The 21,179-nt window shown below is 36.1% G+C and overlaps 2 protein-coding genes across 4 annotated transcripts in view; both read right to left on the bottom strand.

Moving 5' to 3' along the window:
- Positions 1-3,422: 3,422 nt before the first annotated feature.
- Positions 3,423-7,654, bottom strand: LOC117102206 (COMM domain-containing protein 8-like). Its single transcript, XM_033242438.1, has 5 exons — positions 7,528-7,654; positions 6,599-6,754; positions 5,948-6,100; positions 5,509-5,664; positions 3,423-4,059 (listed from the first exon to the last, which is right to left on the bottom strand). The coding sequence occupies exons 1-5, from the start codon at positions 7,585-7,587 to the stop codon at positions 4,036-4,038; spliced, it is 549 nt and encodes a 182-aa protein (XP_033098329.1). The 5' UTR covers positions 7,588-7,654; the 3' UTR covers positions 3,423-4,035.
- A 1,609-nt stretch (positions 7,655-9,263) lies between these two features.
- LOC117102205 (sterol regulatory element-binding protein 1-like) overlaps positions 9,264-21,179 on the bottom strand; it is a 12,371-nt gene continuing 455 nt past the window's right edge. The window contains exons 1-16 of one of the 3 annotated variants that reach the window (XM_033242436.1): positions 20,397-20,533; positions 19,210-19,775; positions 18,566-18,832; positions 17,195-17,315; positions 16,527-16,850; positions 15,811-15,992; positions 15,276-15,531; positions 14,744-14,910; positions 13,858-14,023; positions 13,466-13,592; positions 12,982-13,106; positions 12,431-12,563; positions 12,007-12,178; positions 10,653-10,944; positions 9,713-9,999; positions 9,264-9,672 (exon numbers count right to left, since the gene is read on the bottom strand). In XM_033242436.1, coding sequence (XP_033098327.1) covers positions 9,752-9,999; positions 10,653-10,944; positions 12,007-12,178; positions 12,431-12,563; positions 12,982-13,106; positions 13,466-13,592; positions 13,858-14,023; positions 14,744-14,910; positions 15,276-15,531; positions 15,811-15,992; positions 16,527-16,850; positions 17,195-17,315; positions 18,566-18,832; positions 19,210-19,775; positions 20,397-20,508 — 3,258 coding nt within the window. In that variant the 5' untranslated portion in view covers positions 20,509-20,533 and the 3' untranslated portion in view covers positions 9,264-9,672; positions 9,713-9,751. Of the gene's footprint in view, positions 9,673-9,694; positions 10,000-10,652; positions 10,945-12,006; positions 12,179-12,430; positions 12,564-12,981; positions 13,107-13,465; positions 13,593-13,857; positions 14,024-14,743; positions 14,911-15,275; positions 15,532-15,810; positions 15,993-16,526; positions 16,851-17,194; positions 17,316-18,565; positions 18,833-19,209; positions 19,776-20,396; positions 20,534-21,179 lie in introns of those variants that run through there. The other 2 variants (XM_033242435.1, XM_033242437.1) reach the window with 2 other exon arrangements.

Below are 21,179 nucleotides of genomic sequence, written 5' to 3'. Positions count from 1 at the left end.
GTGTCCTATATTAGTGGTAACGGCAGTAATGTACAGCCCTTGCTGAAACCCTGCACTCCCGTTGAAAACTGGCGACGCCGGACGCTTGTAAAGTTCTGGTAACAAGAAGATGATGATGTTCTGGGGTCCGCCTTGCGCAGACCCATCAAACTGAAACCGGCTGGAACTATTTATCTATTGAATTTATTAGCTTTTAAAGATTAGGACTGAGAAAATATTATTTATATTTTCTTGCCAAACGAACGCAAGAATAAATCGTACATTTTTGCACAGACCCTTCAATTGTTTTTTTTTAAATATTGATTAAAATACTTATTCAGTACTAAAAGGCCTGTACATCAGTAAAATAGGTCTATCATAAATGTCAATCTTTTTCCCTAAAAGTGTTCCAAACTTCATTTGAGGGTTACTAAAGGGCCGGCGTCTTTTCTCGGACAAAATTGAATGAGTTGCTTTCAAGACAGTCATATTTCACTATAGGGCCGGCGTCTTTCCTAGGACAAAACCGAATGGCAGACCCATATATCGTCCTTAAAGTCAGTCTAGCTTCATCCACTGATAATGCGAACGTGGGAACAGGCACAACCGGTGCAATGGGTTTACAATAGTAATGTAATGAAACAGAAAAAAAAAGTCGTGCGTCGAGGCAAAGTCCATAAAACGGCGAACATTTTCGATTAAAATAAATTAAATTTCGAGGTTGAACCTAATGTGTAGTTACGACATGGTACATTTACGATGTCTCTGTCTGGCATGAAACTTATATTATGCCAGTTGTTGTCATTAATGGTTTAGTCTAACAACAGGATATCACAAATGCCGACGTCTTTCCGTTAATTGTTACGGGCATGAAATTCGTTAAATTATGAGCTGTAATTCCAACAGAGGTGTGTTTTTTTTTTTTTTAAATGGCCATTGATGTGCCTATATTATTCTTTGTCGCTGAAAATGCACAAGAAACACATTCAAAAAACGTCACTATGTGTTCATGTCAACAATATATATTTAAAAAATAACAGGCATAACGATTTATGGCGCCACAAAACACGTTAGGCTTTAAAACAAAGCCCTATAGTGTATGATGACCACATTCCTAGACCCTGACAGTCAGACGTGCAAGCATTATTTTTGATGGCAAACAAAGCGTTTTTAATAGTTTGTCTAATAAACTTTTTAATGGACCATGTGGTTGCACAATTTTCGGAACATTTGCGACCATAATGTGATGAAAGAGGGGAGGGGCACTCTGGCTGCCTCCATCGCGGCAGAAGCAGAAAAATTTACAATGCCTAGGAGCATGCACAACACACCCTCCTAAATCCTCATCCTCGGGTACTGTTGTTTCTCGATTGTTACTTTCCGGCCGAATCATCCTAAATCGAGCCCCGGGATAACCTTTGCGTGGGGAGGAGATGGTGCCGATGTGTTTATAGATGACCGACAAGCGAGACACCAATATAATTAATATTAGTTTTAAAAAAAAGTTAGTTTGGAAAAATTCGACTGCAAATTCCATTATTACACACAGAGAGACGAGGTCCAAAGTTAATATCACATAAGAGAGTACAATACATATTACTTCAAGTATTGAATGCACGCCGTCGTCTTGGGATTCAATTCTTCGACATTAATTAATGATGGACCATACTACCAAGAAAAGGTGAACATGGTACCACTTTACACATTTATCAAGTCTTACTCGGGACATATGCGCCGCCATAGGCGTATCAGGAGCAAAAAACCCAGCCTCTGCCTGCTCGGTAACAGTGTTTTGTGTGAAGCTTTCAGGTAGACAGTATAATTAACATCTCGACGAGATTTGATTGACAGATAACCCAACTAATCAGCGAGCGTCATTTCGTTTTTAACTGCAAAAAAATATGGTAAAACGGTGTCAATGGAGACTGCAATTCAGACGATCGTTATCCAGAACGATTAAAAGGAGGAATTAAGTTTATCCCATTCCCGAAACGCAACATTGATAAGTGCAAACGATGGATTAAAGCGTGTAATCGCGTACATCACCAGTGCGCATCAGTGACTTGGCCTTTGCCGACGAGGTTGACTGAATGCGGCTTTTCGTTCTCCTTTGGGAGCGAAATACAGATGCTTTTACAACAATTTCCCCGTCTGTTCCATGAAACAGATTAACACTATATATGATTCATTTACATACCGCCTACCCTGAATTCTCTTTCTTAAAGAAGGTTGATAGCAAAGAAAATGTTCGCCGAAACCGCTTGGTAGCTCGGTAAGTTTAGCCGCCATATTGTCTAAGGTTTTCGTTACTTTGTGGGCGGGGCTTCGCGTCCTTGTCGACATGTTAATTATACATGACATCACTATACAAGCCACGCCTCCCTCGGCTGAAGTGGTTGTATTTAGCAACTTCCCATTTCAGTGGAACCCTTGGTTACGTGGATTCCGATTTATGCCTGCATACAGATTTTTGAAAAAAGTATAAACTAAACTCGCATAAGCTGATATTTGTTGTAAGAGGTTGTTTGCATTTTGATTTCTGTGTTGATGCAACATTAATATATACCATCTGTCAAAAATTAAATACAGCTCTATAAAGCAGGAGAATTGTTTTCCCCTCGCACCTTAAAACGTAAACGAAATAAATATACTTAAGTTATATCAAGAAAAAGCAATAATTGCCAAATAACACTCATAAAAATAAATCGTGTTTATAACTAGTACCTATTTATTCATGCTATTTTAACATTTTACATACATATGATTTACTTCTACTGGTTTCCTTTTAACATATACATAATCTGATGAAAGATATAAATTTAAAATTGAATGAATTAGGAGTTCTATTTGTAAGTACAGTTTTACCAGCCATGCCTATGGTTCATGGCAAACAACTCAATAACAATATTTTCGAAACTATGTGATTTGGTCCATTACATTTTGTTTTCTTGACAATTAAAATGTCACTTTCTCATTAGGACTAAAATAAAACATGGCCCAGGCCTCACCTAAATGTTATAAAATTATATAAAAAATGGAGAAAAGAGAAAAATGTTAATTCGATTTAGGTCTGAGAGTGCCATTTTTGGCCATCTAGAGGTGTCATGATCATAATTTTTCTTACCTCAGCCCCAACCATGAGGGGGTTGAGGTGGTATAGACTTTACATCTGAAAAAGTCTGTACCTGGCCCCCCCTCTATTTCAAATTCCTAGATCTACCAACAATCTGCTTCACAATGTCTATTGATTTCCATTAATTTAAGTAAATTAAAGTTTATATTACGTCTCAATAATATTGGCTCCAGATTTTTCAACAAAAAAATCTCCAATATATCTTTGTTCTATCTGCATGCAGTAGTGGCCAGGGTCAGGTGGGAGATTTTCCCCCCACCCTTCAGACAAGCATCTGTCTCTTATACACATCTAGATGTGTATATCACAACACAAACATTTTAATTTGTTGGTCAAACCAAAAGTTGTATTGCAGTTCTCTTAAATTTGCAATTTAGACCACAACTTCAAAAATCATAAAATCTTTCCCCCACAACCTCCCCCTCCCAACAAAAAAGGGCTTCACTTCAGGGCTGTGACCAAGGGGTCATAAAGGACCCCCTGGATTGGACCTCCATCACATTTTTGGCCCCTCCACCTTCCTCCAAATTTTAGGAGCTACCACAGTGTGCATGAATGGTCATATGAGCCTCCTGCCATTATGTCCCTGACTGGCAATTCCTCTTTGGTCACTGCTTGATTATTGAATACAATATAAGCTGGATATTCAAGTAGCGGATCAAAGGGTGCACCCCACCCACTCTCAATCCCCAGCAGTAGCCAAACGATCACTAACCAATTAATATGAAATCATTTAGGTAAGAGATTAAAATGGCTAAAACTCCAAAGCTTCCCTGAACCCTCACAAAATGTAAGGGACACCCCAAAACATTCTCTCTCAATAGGTTCCACCCCTTCACCCCTCAATTGCCACTTGCACCATAAATGTTGTGGATCTGCCACTAATATCTTATGCCATCTACAGAAAATCTGGAAAGTCAGCCTTAAGTCTGCATTTGTAATACAACCTACAATATAAAAATGAAAAAAAAAATCAATATTTCTACAGTATACTGGTACTCATAAATAAAATTATAAAAATATTAATAATATGTAGAATTATATAGCAAAAATACCAATAACTTCATACTGTATTAACTAAGGCAATATTATTATCAGTGGAGTTGATGATCATATTTGTTATATATTGTATTGAAATCATTGAATCTAATTCAATGCATGTTTTGAAGCTCAAGAAAAGAAATAAGACAAAATAAACAGTTATTAACAGGGTGATATTAATGTAGCATAATTCTATTGTATTTAATGTATTGTATTCAAATCAGGGTTAGAAGTTGTGGGTTATATATATACTGTGCAAACATGCTGGGTCTCTACTTACGCTTAAAACAAGTGAAAAGATGATTGAATATAATGCAGCGCAAGTATTGTAGAAAGGAAATATTAAAACAAATGAAAGTTATTAATGTGGAGAGACAGGCGCCAGTCATTCTTTATTGTAATATTATTTTCATTTTAGTAGATGTATTGTATTTTGGAGTCCATTCTCTCCAAAATACTTTCACTTCAGTTGACAGTGTACATAACTATTCTACCAGATCCAGTTTTTTTTTTTTCGTCATTCTTTTATTTTACTGTCTTTTTGATATTTTTGTGGTTTTTTTTCATGTGATTTTATGTTTTATGCATACTGAGCCCTCTCTGAGAGAACAGTAACATTCTATTGAAGGGGAAAACAAGTACAAAAGAACAAATAAGTAAATAATTATACAAATTATGGGATGTAATTCAAGGCCATTTTCTTAGATCTTAAACTAATTCAACATTGTTTCAAATTCGTAGTAAGGCTACACTGAAGACAACTTATGCTTGTACATATTATTATGTAATGGATGATTATAAAGCTGATTTAGAAGTTATTAATTTAATTTAATTATATAAAAATATCAGTATAATAATAGAAAATACATTAGTAATTCTTGTAGACATATGTTAATAACATAAATTTATTTATTTCCTTTACATCCAACCATAAGTACACTCGCCACTAACAGGATGGAATAATGCTTTATAAACTACACCTCTTTTATGAGGCTTAGGGGAGTGGAGTTGATTTTTATTCCTCGTGAGAAATAGTCCTTCCGTGAAAAGAATTGAACCCAGGACACTGGGATTAGAAGGCAAGCACCTTAATCAATAAGTTATACTAATCCACAAATTTTAAAATAACTAGCCCAGCTGTCAAGGTGTAAAGGTAAAATCTGTCAGGGAAAACAGAGCCAACTGGCATAAGAACATTTACATGGAACATAACCTAATTTTTGTTTGCCTTAACCTGGACCAAGGTGGGCCCATTTGATGTAACAACTCTCGGGAAAATGCCAACATGTCTACTGCCCCCTTTAAGGAATTCTGGTTAGATATGTGTAGTACCAAATGTTTGTACAAATACCGACCTTGCTTGCAGCTTCCAGTGAATTGACAAACTTCTTGAATTCGTCTTGGTTCATTTCTAACGACACGGTTTCCGTTTCATCGCCGGAACTAATGTCAAAGTCTACGGATACTAACGGCTCTTGAACCGATGAAATCTTGTCACTAGATAAAGCCAACTGTACATCAATACTGATTTAGTTATGGTTAACACATTAATGCAACCTGTATTAATATGGGTATATCAGTGGTGTATCTAGCAGTCTTGAAATTGGGGGGGGGGGTGTACCTGATGGGGTGCGAAGGTGGAGTTGGGGCTCACTGATTAAGTGAGGCGGTACTAGGTCGCAAAATAAGTTGACATAGGGTTTCAATGGAAGGGGGAGGGGGACGTTTTTTTGGGAGGTGTGCGGGGGTGCAGCCCCTAGATATGACACTGTTTCTATTATATTGGTATCTAACCTTTAATTTCCAATCAAAATTTTGGAGATGTGAATGAGATATTGCTGTTACTTCTTCAAGTAGGTGTTGCCGCAATTCTACTGCTCGTATGTTTACACAACCTACAAAGCCTTGGACGTGGTCAGCGGGAACGCCATCAAAAAGCTGAGACACCTAGAAGAAAATATGAGACTCAAATAAACTGGATTTCTGACCATCTAGTGGTGCCTCAGCCCCACCACCTGAAAATGGTGGGGCTGAGGTAGTCCAGATCCTCCATCTGTAAAAGTCCTGTTTTGTGCCTCCTCTATTTCTATTTCCTGGATCCACCACGGAATCTGGTGCACAAGGCATTGGCAAATGATGCAATACAAGACCCTCGATGATCCATAGCACGATAGAATGTTTTTAACAATCAGTCAGAGGACTGGTGTAGGTTAATTCATCAGCTGACGGAGATGTACACTGCATCAGAACTTAGTGTAATTGTATATATAAATATTTATAGAGGAATGATAAATTGAAATGAGTTCTAAAATCTGATGTGTGAACGTTTTTGTTTATGCCATAATAAAAAAAAAAATGCTGTTCTCATTCACATGAGGGTTTTTCAAAGTTGAAAAATATCAGCATAGCATCAATGCAGTCTTTCAAGGTTCTCGATATATTTACCTGTTCTTTAGTTAATTCTTTTTGAGACATCTTTTTGACACATCGTTGGCAAGCATCAAGCACATCGAACCACTCTTCAATATCCCATATTTTACCATAGTCTTTGTACCTTAACCTGGCCCTACCCAGAATTCCATCAATCAGTCCATGACCAAACTGTAGAGAAACACTGACCGACGTTAGGCTGACATTAAAGACATAATTTTGGTCATAAAATATGGTAATATTCAGTGGTGGTGCCAGACTTTGCGGGAGGGGGAGGGGTTTGTCACTGATGAGAAGGCCGACTTCCAGAAAATTAAACAATCGCATCGAGATATTTAAAAAAACTATATTTATGTGCTATACAAGAACAGCATTATTATTAATTTATGGTGCTGAAATGCATATTTAATCAACTCAGAATAGCTTGATAAAGCTATCAGGAGCGGTTTAAGCATGGGTTCACATCTTGGTTCACAAAAATTTAATTAATTTTTCCACACCAATAAATCTAAAATTTCCACACTGAAAATAAATTGCACAAAATACTTTTCTGAGCATGCGGCAGTGACCCTGATGCGAAGTAAAACTAGGCCTAAAAGCAATTTATAATTATTCTACTTCCACATTGTCAAATATTTCCTTTACTTTTCCATAAGCAATTTAATTTCTTCATGACTTCCAAGATCATGGAAAAGTATGAACCCTGGTTGGCTATCAGGCACTGCACTGCAGAACATGTAGACCTGTAGAGCGACACGCCGACAGGGGCTGACACTCAGTGAGTCGCTGCCAGTCCCAGCGAAGAAGCTGGACGGCCAAGCCAGGATAGATAGGGCCTGCGTTTCCGTGGGTAAGCCTAGCTAATGATTTCCATAATTTGCATGTAAAAACAATATTTATTTGCCAGATGTACATGCCATATATTATTTGAAAACATAACGTACCTCCTCAATTCTATCTACTGGGCATTTTGAAAGAAGACAGGTATTTTTCGTAACTTCCATTGTATTTTCACGGTCACATGACAAATCACAACAACGCCTACAGACACGACGGACCTACTACTAGTACGGACGTATAGATAGACGAGACACGAAAATTAGCGCCCTCTATCATTTCTAACTTTTCTTTGCTGTCGTATCGGCCAAGAGGAAAGGATAATAATATGCGACCGGCGGGTTACGTCAAGTCTCGTTCTATTTATCAACCAATCAATCTTTCAATAATCTTTTATTTTGGAAATTCAAATCCAAAATATAAACTAAAAAGGAGCTTTGAAAACAACAAATAAAAAATTGAAATTGTTAAAAAAATGACGTAGCCAATTGTTAATACATGAACAGCGGTAAATAGAAAAACCCTCTTTTCTTTGTTTCGTAATTTATTATAAACAAGGTTTGATGTTGCCGACGGAGGGGAACCGATGACTCCTACCGGAAATTTGAAAGGCTTATTATAATGGATTTAAGTCTCTTGCATGGTAAAATTACATAGAACTTTTTTCACTCACTGATGAAATGTTTTCCTCGAAAACAAAGGGGAGCTCTACCCGAGGTGTCAAGGTATATAGTGGTGTATCCAGAATATATCCGCTGAACAAAAGGTGCAAAAATAATAACTTTTTACAGGAGTTCCACCTGCAGCCATTGGTACTGTAGTGCATATTAAAAATGCCGCCATTCTTGTACTGATGCCATAATTATTGTTGAAATATTGAATCCCGACACGATGGCGTGCACATCGACACTTGTATTTATCAGTGGACCTTTCGATTTCTTGTACAGTATTTGCAATATTTCAACCTGACCACACACACCCATCAAGCTTTTTCACCCCCAATTTCTTGTTGCATTTTAGATTTAATACAGTATTTGTATCCACAAAATGCAACTACTGTATTGTAAACAAGTACAACAAAACAAACAAAGGCAATTCAATTAATTATGCACTGCATAGCATGCATATAGTTTTATTAATACTCCTGTAAGGTTATCAAAAGTATTTACAATCAATGTTGGGAATGCATATCTTCTTAATAGGACCCTCAGTCTCAACAATTCAAGCTGTTTTCATTGATGTGCTACATTTACACTAGACACTATAACACGATCAAAAATGTGCTCAGTGTTGAAGAATATAAACAACGCAATATATAATAGTCATGTCATTATCGTGTCTAGTGTAAATGTGGCTTAAGATCACAGAAACTCTTACTGTTTTTTTTAATTATTATTCTAAATATATTATTCCATAGATTTCCATCTACTTTCTCAACTCATTTCAATTTACTTATTTCTTTGGTTTCCTTCCTTTAAACTATCTACCTGTTTTTTACAAATGCAAAATCATACTTTTGTTTTCTTGGATTTTCAGTCCCTCCAAGCATATACAGAAGCATTATAATAATAAACACCTGTACAAATCATAGAACCTCTATTGTAAAACTACCGGATTGTAGTGCTGTACAGTAAAACATGGACAGAATGCTGCATAACACAATGGAACGTTCCGCTAAGCCCCACCCCTTTTGTACTTGTTGCTAAGGCCCATGCAAGAAGGTAGCGCAAAAATATGTGGGATACACATTCATAGTGCTTTCTGATTGGTCAGTTAAGTTTGATTGACACTCCGGAAAGGCCCACACATTCATAGCCCTTTTTGATTAGTCATTTTTTAAGGGGGAGAAAAATAAAACTAATGTCCATAAACTTTGATAAAAGCCAGTGTCCTTTACTGTCTATGCGACATTTATAATACTGTAAAGCAAAAAATGAATAAAATTACTGCACTGTACTCCTGTACCGATTCGAAGGCATCATCCCCTACCCTGGACTTAAATCAAGGTGACACCCAACCCGCCTCCATCCCTGGGATGGTGAGGACACCCTCCCAACATCCTTCCCAGGGATGGCAGTGACGTAATCCACGTCTGCTCCCCACGCTTCATCTCCGGCATCACTGCCGTAACCATAGTCGCCCTCGATTATTGTGGTAAAATAATTTCCGCCTCTTTATTCCAAACTAGTAACTTTCCTAAGTACTGCAATTCAAGTATTCAATTTTTTTTTTCTTTGTCGAGTTTATCATATCATCTGATAGTCTTCAAGTTTGTTTTTTTTTTAAGTTGATGTTGCTGAACTAACATTGTGAAAAACTACTGTTCAAATCTTAGCAACAAGGAATAGGTGCTGATTGGCAAGAAGTTACTGTTTTTGTTCTTTCTAAGGAAATCAACATTTGCTGGCAATCCTGTAAACTTCTACGATCACCGACACGTTCGAATGACTGTACAGCCTCCGTCAACATTCTTTCCCTTTGACCCGGTGAAGACAGTAGCTGTGTTGGAAGGTGTTTGCAAGCCATCATTAGTGCCGAACCATGATCACGATCACTGACTTTTAAATTATCATCATTATCTGAAAGGAAAAAGACATCAAAGAATTAGTGCAACATTCTTTGTTTTGAAACATAAGACACAAGATTTCTGTTGAGGCAGGACTTTTTTACACCTTTTATAGCACATCTTATTTTTGAAAGATTATCGGAGGGCAGGAGAAAAAAACCCAAAAATGTTTAGCAAACAACCACTACACAAACAGGTCACCACTAGGCACTTAGCCCTTAATCACTTTTTTCTGTATGATCATAAAGATTGTGATGTTGGGATGCAAAACAGTTTCATAATGCAGGAATTGAAAAAATGCTTTTTATGTATTTAGGTATTCATTATTGCATCAAAATCGCAGTTAAAACTGAATTACATTGATGTTTATCGATATCCAATTTACAATGACAATAATTTAGGTAAGTTAGGAAAAAATAGATACCGCATTATGAAAGATCATGGTGTTTTTTTAAATATTTGAAATTAAAATTTGGGATCTAAATAAGTTTTCTTTGAATGGATGCCTGAAACAAGCAAAACACTCAGATATCAAATGAGTGATGTGCAAAATGAAGTTATGTTTATCTTTAAAATCAAACCTCCATATTAGATGTTTGAAAATTTAAAAAAAAATGCACAGAATAATGGAGACGCCACATTAAAATAGCACTCGTTTTAATTTACCTTTAATGGCAGAATTGGTGCTGCTGACGACTCTGCGTCTTAAGCTCCTATCTAATAACTGCTGCGTGCGTTTAGGATTAGCACCAGCCATCAGCCGAGCTGTTGCTTCGTGTCTCGAAACGCTCGACATAGCTGCTTTGAAAATATTTGCAAGTTTTCGGAGACTGGCTAAATCTTGCTGGAATGCAGAGAGTTCGATGGTGGAGCTGATAGTTCCCCGGTTACCCGTCTGCTTCTGCCACACTGCAGTTCTTGTTGAAAGTAACCAATCACAGACTAACAACTGTATTGCCTAAAAAGATATATTTTACTATTTTTAATTATTTACAAATGAAAGATGTAGTTGCATTAGAACAATTAACTTTTAGAAATAACACAACAGCTTTTATACTCATCATGGGCAAAGTCAATGTTGAACACTACAGCAGTTAAGGGACATGTTAGCTGCCATTATCTACAGTATACAAAGATTGCAAGTCTCCAAATATGCGAACAAAATATCAGAATGTTAAATTATAAAAAAAAAAAGTGGGTGGGGTTTGCATACAATATTAAAGAGTTATGTTTTACGGTGGTGCTGCAAATGCACAAGGCAAGAATATTTTTATTCTTTGTTTCGTGAAACAGTGTAGTATTGGGATGGATAAATGGGAAGAAATATACATGTCTTATCTTTGTATATTTCAAGGCAGAGGAAGGTGTAATAAAAAAAAAGCAATCCTTTTATGAAATTTCCAGTTTTTCGTGGTGGCGGGCAATCATTATTTGTGAGTGGTGGATTTGCAAAGCAAGGCATAAAAAAAGTCTTGCCTAATTATTAAAACATTTGAAAGTTTAGATTTTAACATTTTGCTTTAACCTAATAAAAAACCAGAGATTTTTCTTGTGTGTGGTATTTCGCTGAAACATTAGCCAGGTATCTTAAGAGTAAATCTTAATTGTAACCTGATTAGCTGCTAAGGGTTGTACCATTTCTTGACTGACAATTGTTGCATTGTCAGACTCCATGTTGCACTGTTGGAGCACTGCATTGTAGTGATAACATGCAATGCAACTACAATGCACCACAGAGACCGACACCATTGTTTGTTGAAGAACACAGACTACCTGCAAACTCCCAACACAAGAGGGCGACATACAAGTTACAAAATAAATCAGATAGTCTGCAGATACCTTCTCTGCATATAAATCCAAACCACAAAGGGGCTAGAGACCATATACAGAAGAATGCAAATTATTTACTGCATTCAGACTCATCTCCTTGCAGAAAACTAAAGCAGCAGAACATAAGTATTGCATACTTGACATTTTCTTTCTTAATGGAACAAATACAAAATGAATGTATGGTGTTTACCTGTGTTATGTTCTGATTAGGTGACTCTGCTAAGCTGAGGCTTTTCTGGAGATATTTACTTGACTTGTTGCATAGTCTAACACACTCTTCATTGAACTGGTCTCTCTTAGTTTCCGACAGGAAATTCCGCCTTGCTTTGAATGCCATCTGGACAGCTACAGGTAATGGGTCCCTGAAAAAAAGGATAATGTTATAAATGTTGACCAGATTACAAAATTTTAATTTTTATCAAAGAGTTTTATGTAAACAATGTCTTGGTATGTAGGAGAATAGGAAACAAATAAATTCTGATGATAGGAATTGTGAAAACCAGATAGTTTTTAAGCTGTACATGATTAAAATAAGTTAATAAATGTAGCAAAGGTGTTCATAAGACCAGTAGTGTAAATGAAGTGAACTTAATGGTTACTGAGAGTTAACATACTCTGTATTTTGTAACAGCGTAGGCAGCGTCTCCACACTAGAGTATAGTCTCTCTGCAGCTGTGTCATCACCTTGGAGCCAATGTGTTGCTACCAGAATTATGTTGCACCACCACTTAGAGACTGCATCAGAACCTACCAGAGATGAAAAAATAAAGAATGCACTTGAGTTTCTTGTGAATCGGTTTCTTTAAAATAAGTAACCCCTTACCGTGAGTGGCTTTATTAGCCTTGCTTGGGGTGATTGTCAATAAAAATAATAATAATTAAAAAAGAAAACCTTGATGAAAAATTGGGATTTTTAAAACACGGGTATGTGTCTAGAGTTGAACTTGACAAGTCTAATCCAAAATGCCATTGAAATACTGTTGAAATTTGACTTGCATATTGTTAATTAATGGAAAAAACAACAATCTAGCATGTAAAATAAGATTGACTTAGAAATTATTCGACTTGGGCAAGTTCAACTGTACTCATCTAGCAGTGTTGATGAGGACAGTATAAATTCTCTAGCATTTCTGACAAAATCAAAAAGTTTGGGCAATTATCTTACTTGTGGCTGCTGACATATTGGAGCCAATGGCAAAGGATGATTGGTGTGGTGGCCCTGCTGTCTCCGAGCACTCACTCAAAAGCTGTAGGTATTGGCAGATATCAGAACACTGGTTTTGGGCCACACTATTATATATAAAAAAAATTATATTAATATATATATAGCATATTACACATGGAAACCACAGGCATATCTTGGTGCACGCACCCACAAAAGCTCGCACCCCTATTGAAAATGTCAAAATCACCTCATATCACCTTATTTTGCAATTTAGCGCCCCTCACATATTATCAAGCCTCCACTCAAATTTCAAGCCCCCCTCCCACATTTCTAGACTCTTAGATATGTCACTGATGATAATTATCCCAAAAAACACTGAAAAATTAGTTATTTCATAATAATTAAAAAAAAAAAATTAAAATAAAAGAAAACCAAATAATTTTGAAATTTTCTCTTTTAATTAGTTGGTTTAAACACCACTTACCCATCAGTATTACTAGCCAATGCAGCATTTCTATTGGCCTGTTTTTGTGTTGGTGCTACCAATGAGTACAAAGCTTTGTCTAGAAGGTATTCTCGAAATGCTCTACTGACATGTGACAGGGGATCAGCTGTGGTTTGGAAAAAATAAAAAATAAAAATACCATCAAATGCAATATTAGCAAAGCGACAATATTTTAATTAAAATCTATCAAATTCTTATATTCCTAAGGAAGAATGTGGAAAATCATTACATTTTTCTGGTTGCAAACTTTGGTTTCTTGCATCTTCAGTATTTTTGCGATGAATTTTAAAAACTTAAGCTATGGTTTGCCTCTGCTCTTCTACCAAAATAATGATATAATGAAATATATCGATTAGGATTTATGAACATACCACAATTTCCTGTAGTTGTGAACATGTTATCTGCAATGGTATCACAATTCCAGTCACCACTGACAAAGAACCGATGTCCAGCTGGATGAAACAGCCACTGAAGGGATGGAGGAATGGCGCCTTCTTGACCAGCACATGCATGTCTTGCTCGGCTCAGAAAATAGCGCTGTAGGGGGAAGAAAGTATTTATTGACCTAAGGTTGTGTATTCCCAGTGATGCTGTAACTTACAATATACTAATACTAATTAATAATTTCAACACTTATGTTTCGACGGCCTTTTGTCTATAGTAAAGTTACGACAAATTTAATATTTTACGCACATGTTACTTCCGACAAGTGTCTACACAATGCTTACTCAGCGCATAAGTTTTTTTTTTTTTAATTTAAGGCTAGTTCAACTTCATTTGTCTCTCAAGTTAGTTTGCACAAAAATTCTTGAAATTATGAACAATTATGAAAACATCAAGTCTACAAAGGCTTCCCCATCACAGGAAGTCTACAAAGGCTTCCACATCACAGGAAATGTTATTTTGGCACTCATTTGTAGGTATTTATCTTTTGAAAAAATCGAAGTCAAAATAAGGGTCGCATTTACTTGCAAGCTCTGAAGAAACTACTCTGAGTGCGTATCCCTTATCTTTCTTATGTACGCGGAAGTAGCACACTTACTCCTGAGCCTGCTCAGGAGTAAATCACCTGTATTAACGTTGTAGTAACTTAATACTAAGAGCTTTTCCACGGGCACTACCCAGGGCTTACGACAAATAAACTGCTACTTCAAGCTTACTTCCGACTTGTCTGAACGTGCCTAATGAGACAACAGTCAGGAAGTGTTGTTAAGAAATATGGCAATTTTATTAAAATCACGAGATGGGTTTACTTACTGAAATAATATGAAGTCTTCTATGGACATCTGTTTTGATGTGTAGAGCAGTTGTGACATAAATCTCAGCTAGGGTGTCCTTACTAATTGCATTACCAGCCACCTCAGCTAAATTCATAGCACTCAATGCCATGTTCACAGCATATACAAGTCCATCAGATGAATTACCTAAAAAGAAATATATATCCAATTTAGAAATACTGAATTTTTAATAGCCTATCATGGCTCATGTAAAATGTTTAATGTGTATTTTAGTATAAAAAATAATTTAAAAAATCTTGTGGCTTTGTCTTTGAAATACCAAAGTATAATGACTAACACAGTATTGCGTTACAGCAGAAAAGTGTACCACAAAACGTGTTTGCTGAACGCTAACCAAATAATAAATGAGTGTTAAAAACACATTTTTAGAATGCATTCCTAACCGTGTTTTGTCCCGTTTCTGCTTGGAAAAACACGTTTTTTTAATAACCATTTAAAAACGCATGTTGTTTTGGTCAGCAGAAACGGATCTAGTCATCAAATTGTCTTACCAGTCATGTGTAGCTGATGCAGTTTATGGTAAATCAACGCTGCATACTTGGCAGACACTTGCACATCAGAGGGTTTCTTACTGCCAGAACTAATCCGCCCACGAACCAGCAAACGACCAATCCAAAGTCGGTTCAGCACATGCCTAAGGCAATTCCACGCAAGACACGAAGCTAAATCAACCTTTGATGTTGGTAGAGGTCTCCCAAGAGCGACTAAACAGAGACGAAGCTGACTAGTGGCCGATGCATAATCACCCTGCAAATAAACAAAATCATTAAATAGTATTGACAAAATAGACATATCCTCAAAAAAAAAAAAAAGTTTTAAATATAATTAATAATTCTATGCACACTAATACAAATATATGCATTCATCAATAGTAAAACAAAAAATTGTTGAGCATATAAAATTCACTATTTACTGTAGTTCTCAGGTAAGCCCACCGTCTACTTTATGCTCAATTTTATGTACTAGGATGGGCTTACACAAGGGAAAATATGGCATACATTACCCATTATGTAAACAGTTACTAACCCTAGCCAGGTCAAGATCAGCCTGCTTCTTGTGCCTCCAGAAACTAACAGCTTCCTTGGAGTGAGTGCGAGTGACAGGTTCTCCATAAATCAGAATCCTGGCCAGAACAAACAACGCCACAATGCTGTTTATGCCCCAGATGACCATAGTGGGGAACATCCAATCATACCAGGACTGCTCAGCTATAAAACAATGATGAAAATACATTAGAAAATATCCTGTTACATATTTATTCTTCTTCCAATAAAATGTAAGCACACCAAGGTTACAAACGTATTAACACCAAGACCTTCCCATAGGTGGTTTGAATGTAGAGACTTGTGTTAATTTAACATTTAGCTAGCAACTGCCATGAAATCTCCAAAAATAAGATATATATGTGTATATTTCTTCCTAAATTTATAAATTTAAAGCATTTAATCACCCCATTACTACAGTTTACATTCACCAACAAAATTTTATTTTTATTTTCTCTTCTGTCAGAATGTTTTTGGCAAAACTATTTGCTAAATAAGAAAACTAAATTTCATTTAAATTTTTTCCCACCCTCATCTGACGATCTTTAAAAAATAAGTTTGTGAAAGTATTAAAAAAAAAAAAAATTATTTTTTAATTGTCTTGCACAAGATTTTTGTTGCATTTCAAATATCTTTTTTCTGATTGTGTTAAAAGTAAATTACAAATGCATTATGTGAATCCTGAGGTAAAATAGATACCTTGAATGTCAGTTGCCAAGAGAGTTCGTCCACCTCCATATTCACCACTCGGAGCATCTTGATTGGTAATAAGTGATCCAAATGGATTGAAAGCCAAAACAGCAAACAGGAAGATGCACAGCCCCATTCTAGTCCGGTCCAACATCCCCCCAGGACTCGGGATTGCATCTGACATGTTGTCTTCTTCCTCCTCCTCCATTGGATATGGTCCTGGACTACCAACACCGCTGCTGCTGCTACTGGGGCTCCTTGATGGTGAACTGTACTCCGATGGTGGAGGAGTCATAGGTTCCGGCTTGATCTCCATGTCGTCAATTGGCAAGCCTATGTGTTCAAACACATCAGCCATTTAATAATCACAAGTATAACTATGTTGGTTCCATGTGGTATGGCAGTGTAGGCTTCCGTTCAGGTTGTTGCAAATAATAGTAACAATAACCACAGATGTAGTGCCAGTCTAAAGCATATTTCATGGCCCTCCAGCCACCCTTATTAACCCACTTTTCCATCCTTAAAATTCACTCGTATTATTTAGAGTTTACCAATGTGATCACCCACCTACCCTTAAGATGTCTATCACTCACCCCTAGTTTTCTACTGCTACAACCCTGAATAACAATAATAATAAAAAAGAAAAGGCTATAACAAACCAACTTTAAATTTAATACCGTTTTTCAGTCTTTCCACTTGACTTCTTAAAACTGTGTTTTCATGTTTCAAGTTTTGGATGGACTTCCTCATGTAACGAATGAGATCAATTGCCTTCTGCAGAATGCCAGACTTCTGAATCTACAAGAAAAAAAATAATCACTTAATTATCTTACATATTAAATTCATTAAATTACTAAATACAATTACAATGCATAAATTAAAAAAAAGATCCAAAAAGCCTTTAAATCAATCAAAAAATTAGTGCATTAACATTCTTAATCACTAGGTAAAAGTTTGCTTTGCAAGTTTTGACATATTTATATTTTATCATTTACAGTAGCTGTAATTTTTTTGTGTAAATATTAAGTCATCACTTTAGAGGGAATTTAAACCAATTCCTGAACAATGAGGGAAAATAATCACAAAGACCAAAAAGCCAGTTAATATGCCCAGTTAATTAATAAATCCAATCAGAATCAAGAAATCAATTAATTTGTTTAACTAAAGCTTTAATTAATTCGCTTAATTACATCTATTCTGCTCTGGAAATTCTATCCAGCCATCTGGTATTTGAAATATCTCATTGCTCGACCTACTCAGAATACATAATAAACAAATGAAGCCATGATGAACAGATTGAAAATACTGCTCTGTGATTGGCTAATTGCCAATGGCATGACACATGAGGGCAGTTGAGTTCGTCCACATGATACAAAAGCATTTGAATTGCATCAGAAATACTACAGACTTGCAACTGTTATTAATATTATTATTACATCATTGCTAAAAATAGCATCATAATTACTAATCCATAAACATGCATTATATTAATTAATTTAAAAAAAATTGTACAGCAAATATTATTTTATAAAACTAATTTTGACAATTTAAGCACCACACTATTATTTAGGAAATGATTTCTTATTATTTTAATTTTCTAGTTTATTCTTTTAGACAATCTATTTTTGTGTTTGTTTTTGATCATTTTAGACTATTGATCTTGTACAGGTTTCTTTGATTCATTCAGCATTGAAATAAGGACTAACCTTATAAAAGAAAGTTGAATAAATAAATATAGAATACGATTTTTTACATTTTCTATTACTAAAAGTAAACAACTGTTTTCATTAACAGTTACTCATGCCTATTCCTTCCTTCTGGCAACTTTTTAATTTGCCAATAATTTTTTTTTTATTTACTTCCAATAATGCACAAGAAAAAAAAAACTTTGTTAAAGTTGAATATTCCGCTTTAAGGGCGACTGTAAAGAATATCGGAAAAGTATGTATTATCAATTACTTATTGGTCTGTTAATCGGTGGAAATACAATAAACAATGAAATATTGATTTTTTAAATTTTTCCTTTAGTTCAACACAACAAAACCAACCTTTGCATCTTTTCCAACAACCATCTCCTTCAATTCCAAAATCTTGTTGTTGATGCTAAACCTGTAACGCTTTTCTATTGCGTTATGGTTCGTGCGTTTCTCTCCCTTTGGAAATTGCGGGCTTGGCGTGGCATTTACTCCTTGGATACGAGTAATTCTCATCTTATCCTGCTGTTCCACTACAACCTTAGAAACTGTTGCTGCTGATGTGACAACAACAGGCAGAGTCTGTCCAGACTCTGTCTTGATAATTTGTGGGATTAAAACCTAAAATAAGAAAGGAATTAGTATTGATAAAAAATATGTAAAACTGTACATAAAAATTTTTTCCAAAAACCAAAAAAATTGATGCAAGACCAAAATTATTTTTTAAGAGTTATCGGAAAGTAATCAAAGAGGGGGAAAGGAAATAGTTTTTATGTTACATAACTGTGAAGGCTAGGTGTCTCGGAAATTGCCAGTGGCCCGAACATTCTTTATGAACAACATACAGTAAGTCATATCTAGATGAATTAACTTATTAATTATGAAGATATATGGATTTCTGTTCAGTTTTCTCGGTGTTTAATCACATGAATTGCCAGAGGCTGAGACAGACCAAATTTCTTTAGAAACAACAACAAAAACCCCAAGAACTTATTGACCTGTTGGTATGTCTTGCTGGTGGCTGGTTGGCTTGATGCTGCAGAGGATGCCGCGGTCTTACTAGCTGCAGCTGATACTTGCTGAGCTGCTTGTTGCAGTTGTTGAATTATCTGCTGAATCTGGACCGTTTGTTGTTGCACTGTCACCTCCTGTTTCTGTGTTCCTTGCTGTGGCTTCTGGGAAACAATTTGCTCTTGTTGCTGCTGTTGTTGAGGTTTTAACTGAACTTGCAGAACAGTCTGCTTTTGAGGAAGCATGCCAGTCAACACCTGTGGTGTTTGCGATATGATCTGCTGGGGAGTGGGCGACACAACCCGCTGTGTGGGGGACACTATTTGCACCGAGGGGGAGAGTATTTGAGGAGATGACAGTAGTTGCACTGTTGGCGATACAACTTGTGCTGATGGTGACAGAACTTGCTGGGGTTGAGGAGGTATCTGCGCTGTTGGCAGCAGATCAAAGCTTTCGTCAGTAAGATATGTTTGGGATCCATCTTGCATAGAGTCCCAGGAGCCATCCAGAAGCGAAAAATCTTGCTGGTTTGAAAAACCAGCATTTATCAAATCTGAAAAATAAGAGGCGTAGCTAATTATAGTTTATACACTATATAGGCTATGCAATCAATCAAGCTACAACTTGCAAGGCCACCTCCTAAAATAGTGGCGTGTGTGAATGCTCAGTCAGTGATTAATTTTTAAGCCTACAGTACAGTCACCATCCCCCATAAATAAAAGGGAGGCCCACAACTAATAAAGTACAGCAACAAGTTTATCAAATATATTATTCCTACCCAGCAGGTCCAATCGACCCAAGCAAGAGCAATGAAGGGTTTGTTTTTGTTTACGTTTTGATGATTAATGGAGCTATCCTAGGCCTACTCTCTGAAAACAAAAGCAAGATAAATTAACAAAAACACTGCAATAACAGAAGAAATTAATAAAACAAAACTAGCCTAGGCTAGTCCTAGGATTCGGACAGGAAAAATAATGTAATATAGACCCTGGCCCCTAGACATCCTGCGTCGTAGTAGGGCCTAAAGTTCAATCAACTCAAGTCAAACAACACTTCATCCAACGAACACAAAGCGAGAGAAATGGCCTGCCTACCTAGGCTAGCTAGGGCCCTAGGTAAATCATAGGCTATAAGCCTAAGATTAATGGAGGTATTTAGTAAGAAAAAAACTTACCGTCAATATCATCTAAAAGTAATTCACTTCCACCATTGGTAGCTCCGAAATTCGGGTCCATCGTGGGCAAAGCGCTGTCTTCAAACAGCCACCCTTGCCCGGAGTCGTCCATCTTCAGAGTTTGTCTTTTGAGATGTTTTTCGCGATTATCGTTAATGGTTGTAGCACCACGAGCTGTCGGCCAATCAAACAGCGTTAAAACATCGTACGATTCTGTGGAAGCCGTGTCATTGGGCTTTCCCCTTCTATGTTAATTGTTATATGACCTTTATGACCTTGTTTATTTTCAGCAGCAAGCTCATATAGACGTGGACGTGAGGGCGCTACCAATAAATCAAATCAACAATGCAAAATTTAAATTAAAATCAATGAAATAATATTATTTAAAAAATATATGTAAAACTATGAATTATGTAATAGTTTAATGTCATAAATGATGTACAATATAATGGCGCTCGGGAACGCAGTAGCATTTAATTAATTTTTATTTGAACAAATTTAATAATTAATAACATACATATTTAACATAAAATATTTAAATTTTTTCTCCCTGTAAAAATCATAGTGATTATTGAGTACAGAAAAACTAACAACAAATCATTAAATTCAAGAATTCCATTAAACTTCCTAAAAGATTCTAGCATTTTTTTCATTAAAAAAAGATCTAGGCCTACTTCATAACATAATGTCAAATTAAAGACAATTTAGAATAAATAATTTAAATCTGAGGATGCAATTTCTTGGCATCATAAAGGTAACGAGTCACGTTAATGTGCTATTTTC

This window comes from Anneissia japonica, unplaced genomic scaffold (genome assembly GCF_011630105.1).
Source record: "Anneissia japonica isolate Jap-2015-1 unplaced genomic scaffold, ASM1163010v1 scaffold38052_len244707_cov166, whole genome shotgun sequence".
In the NCBI taxonomy this organism is placed as follows: domain Eukaryota; kingdom Metazoa; phylum Echinodermata; class Crinoidea; order Comatulida; family Comatulidae; genus Anneissia; species Anneissia japonica.
This window is presented reverse-complemented; position numbering and strand designations above follow the sequence as displayed.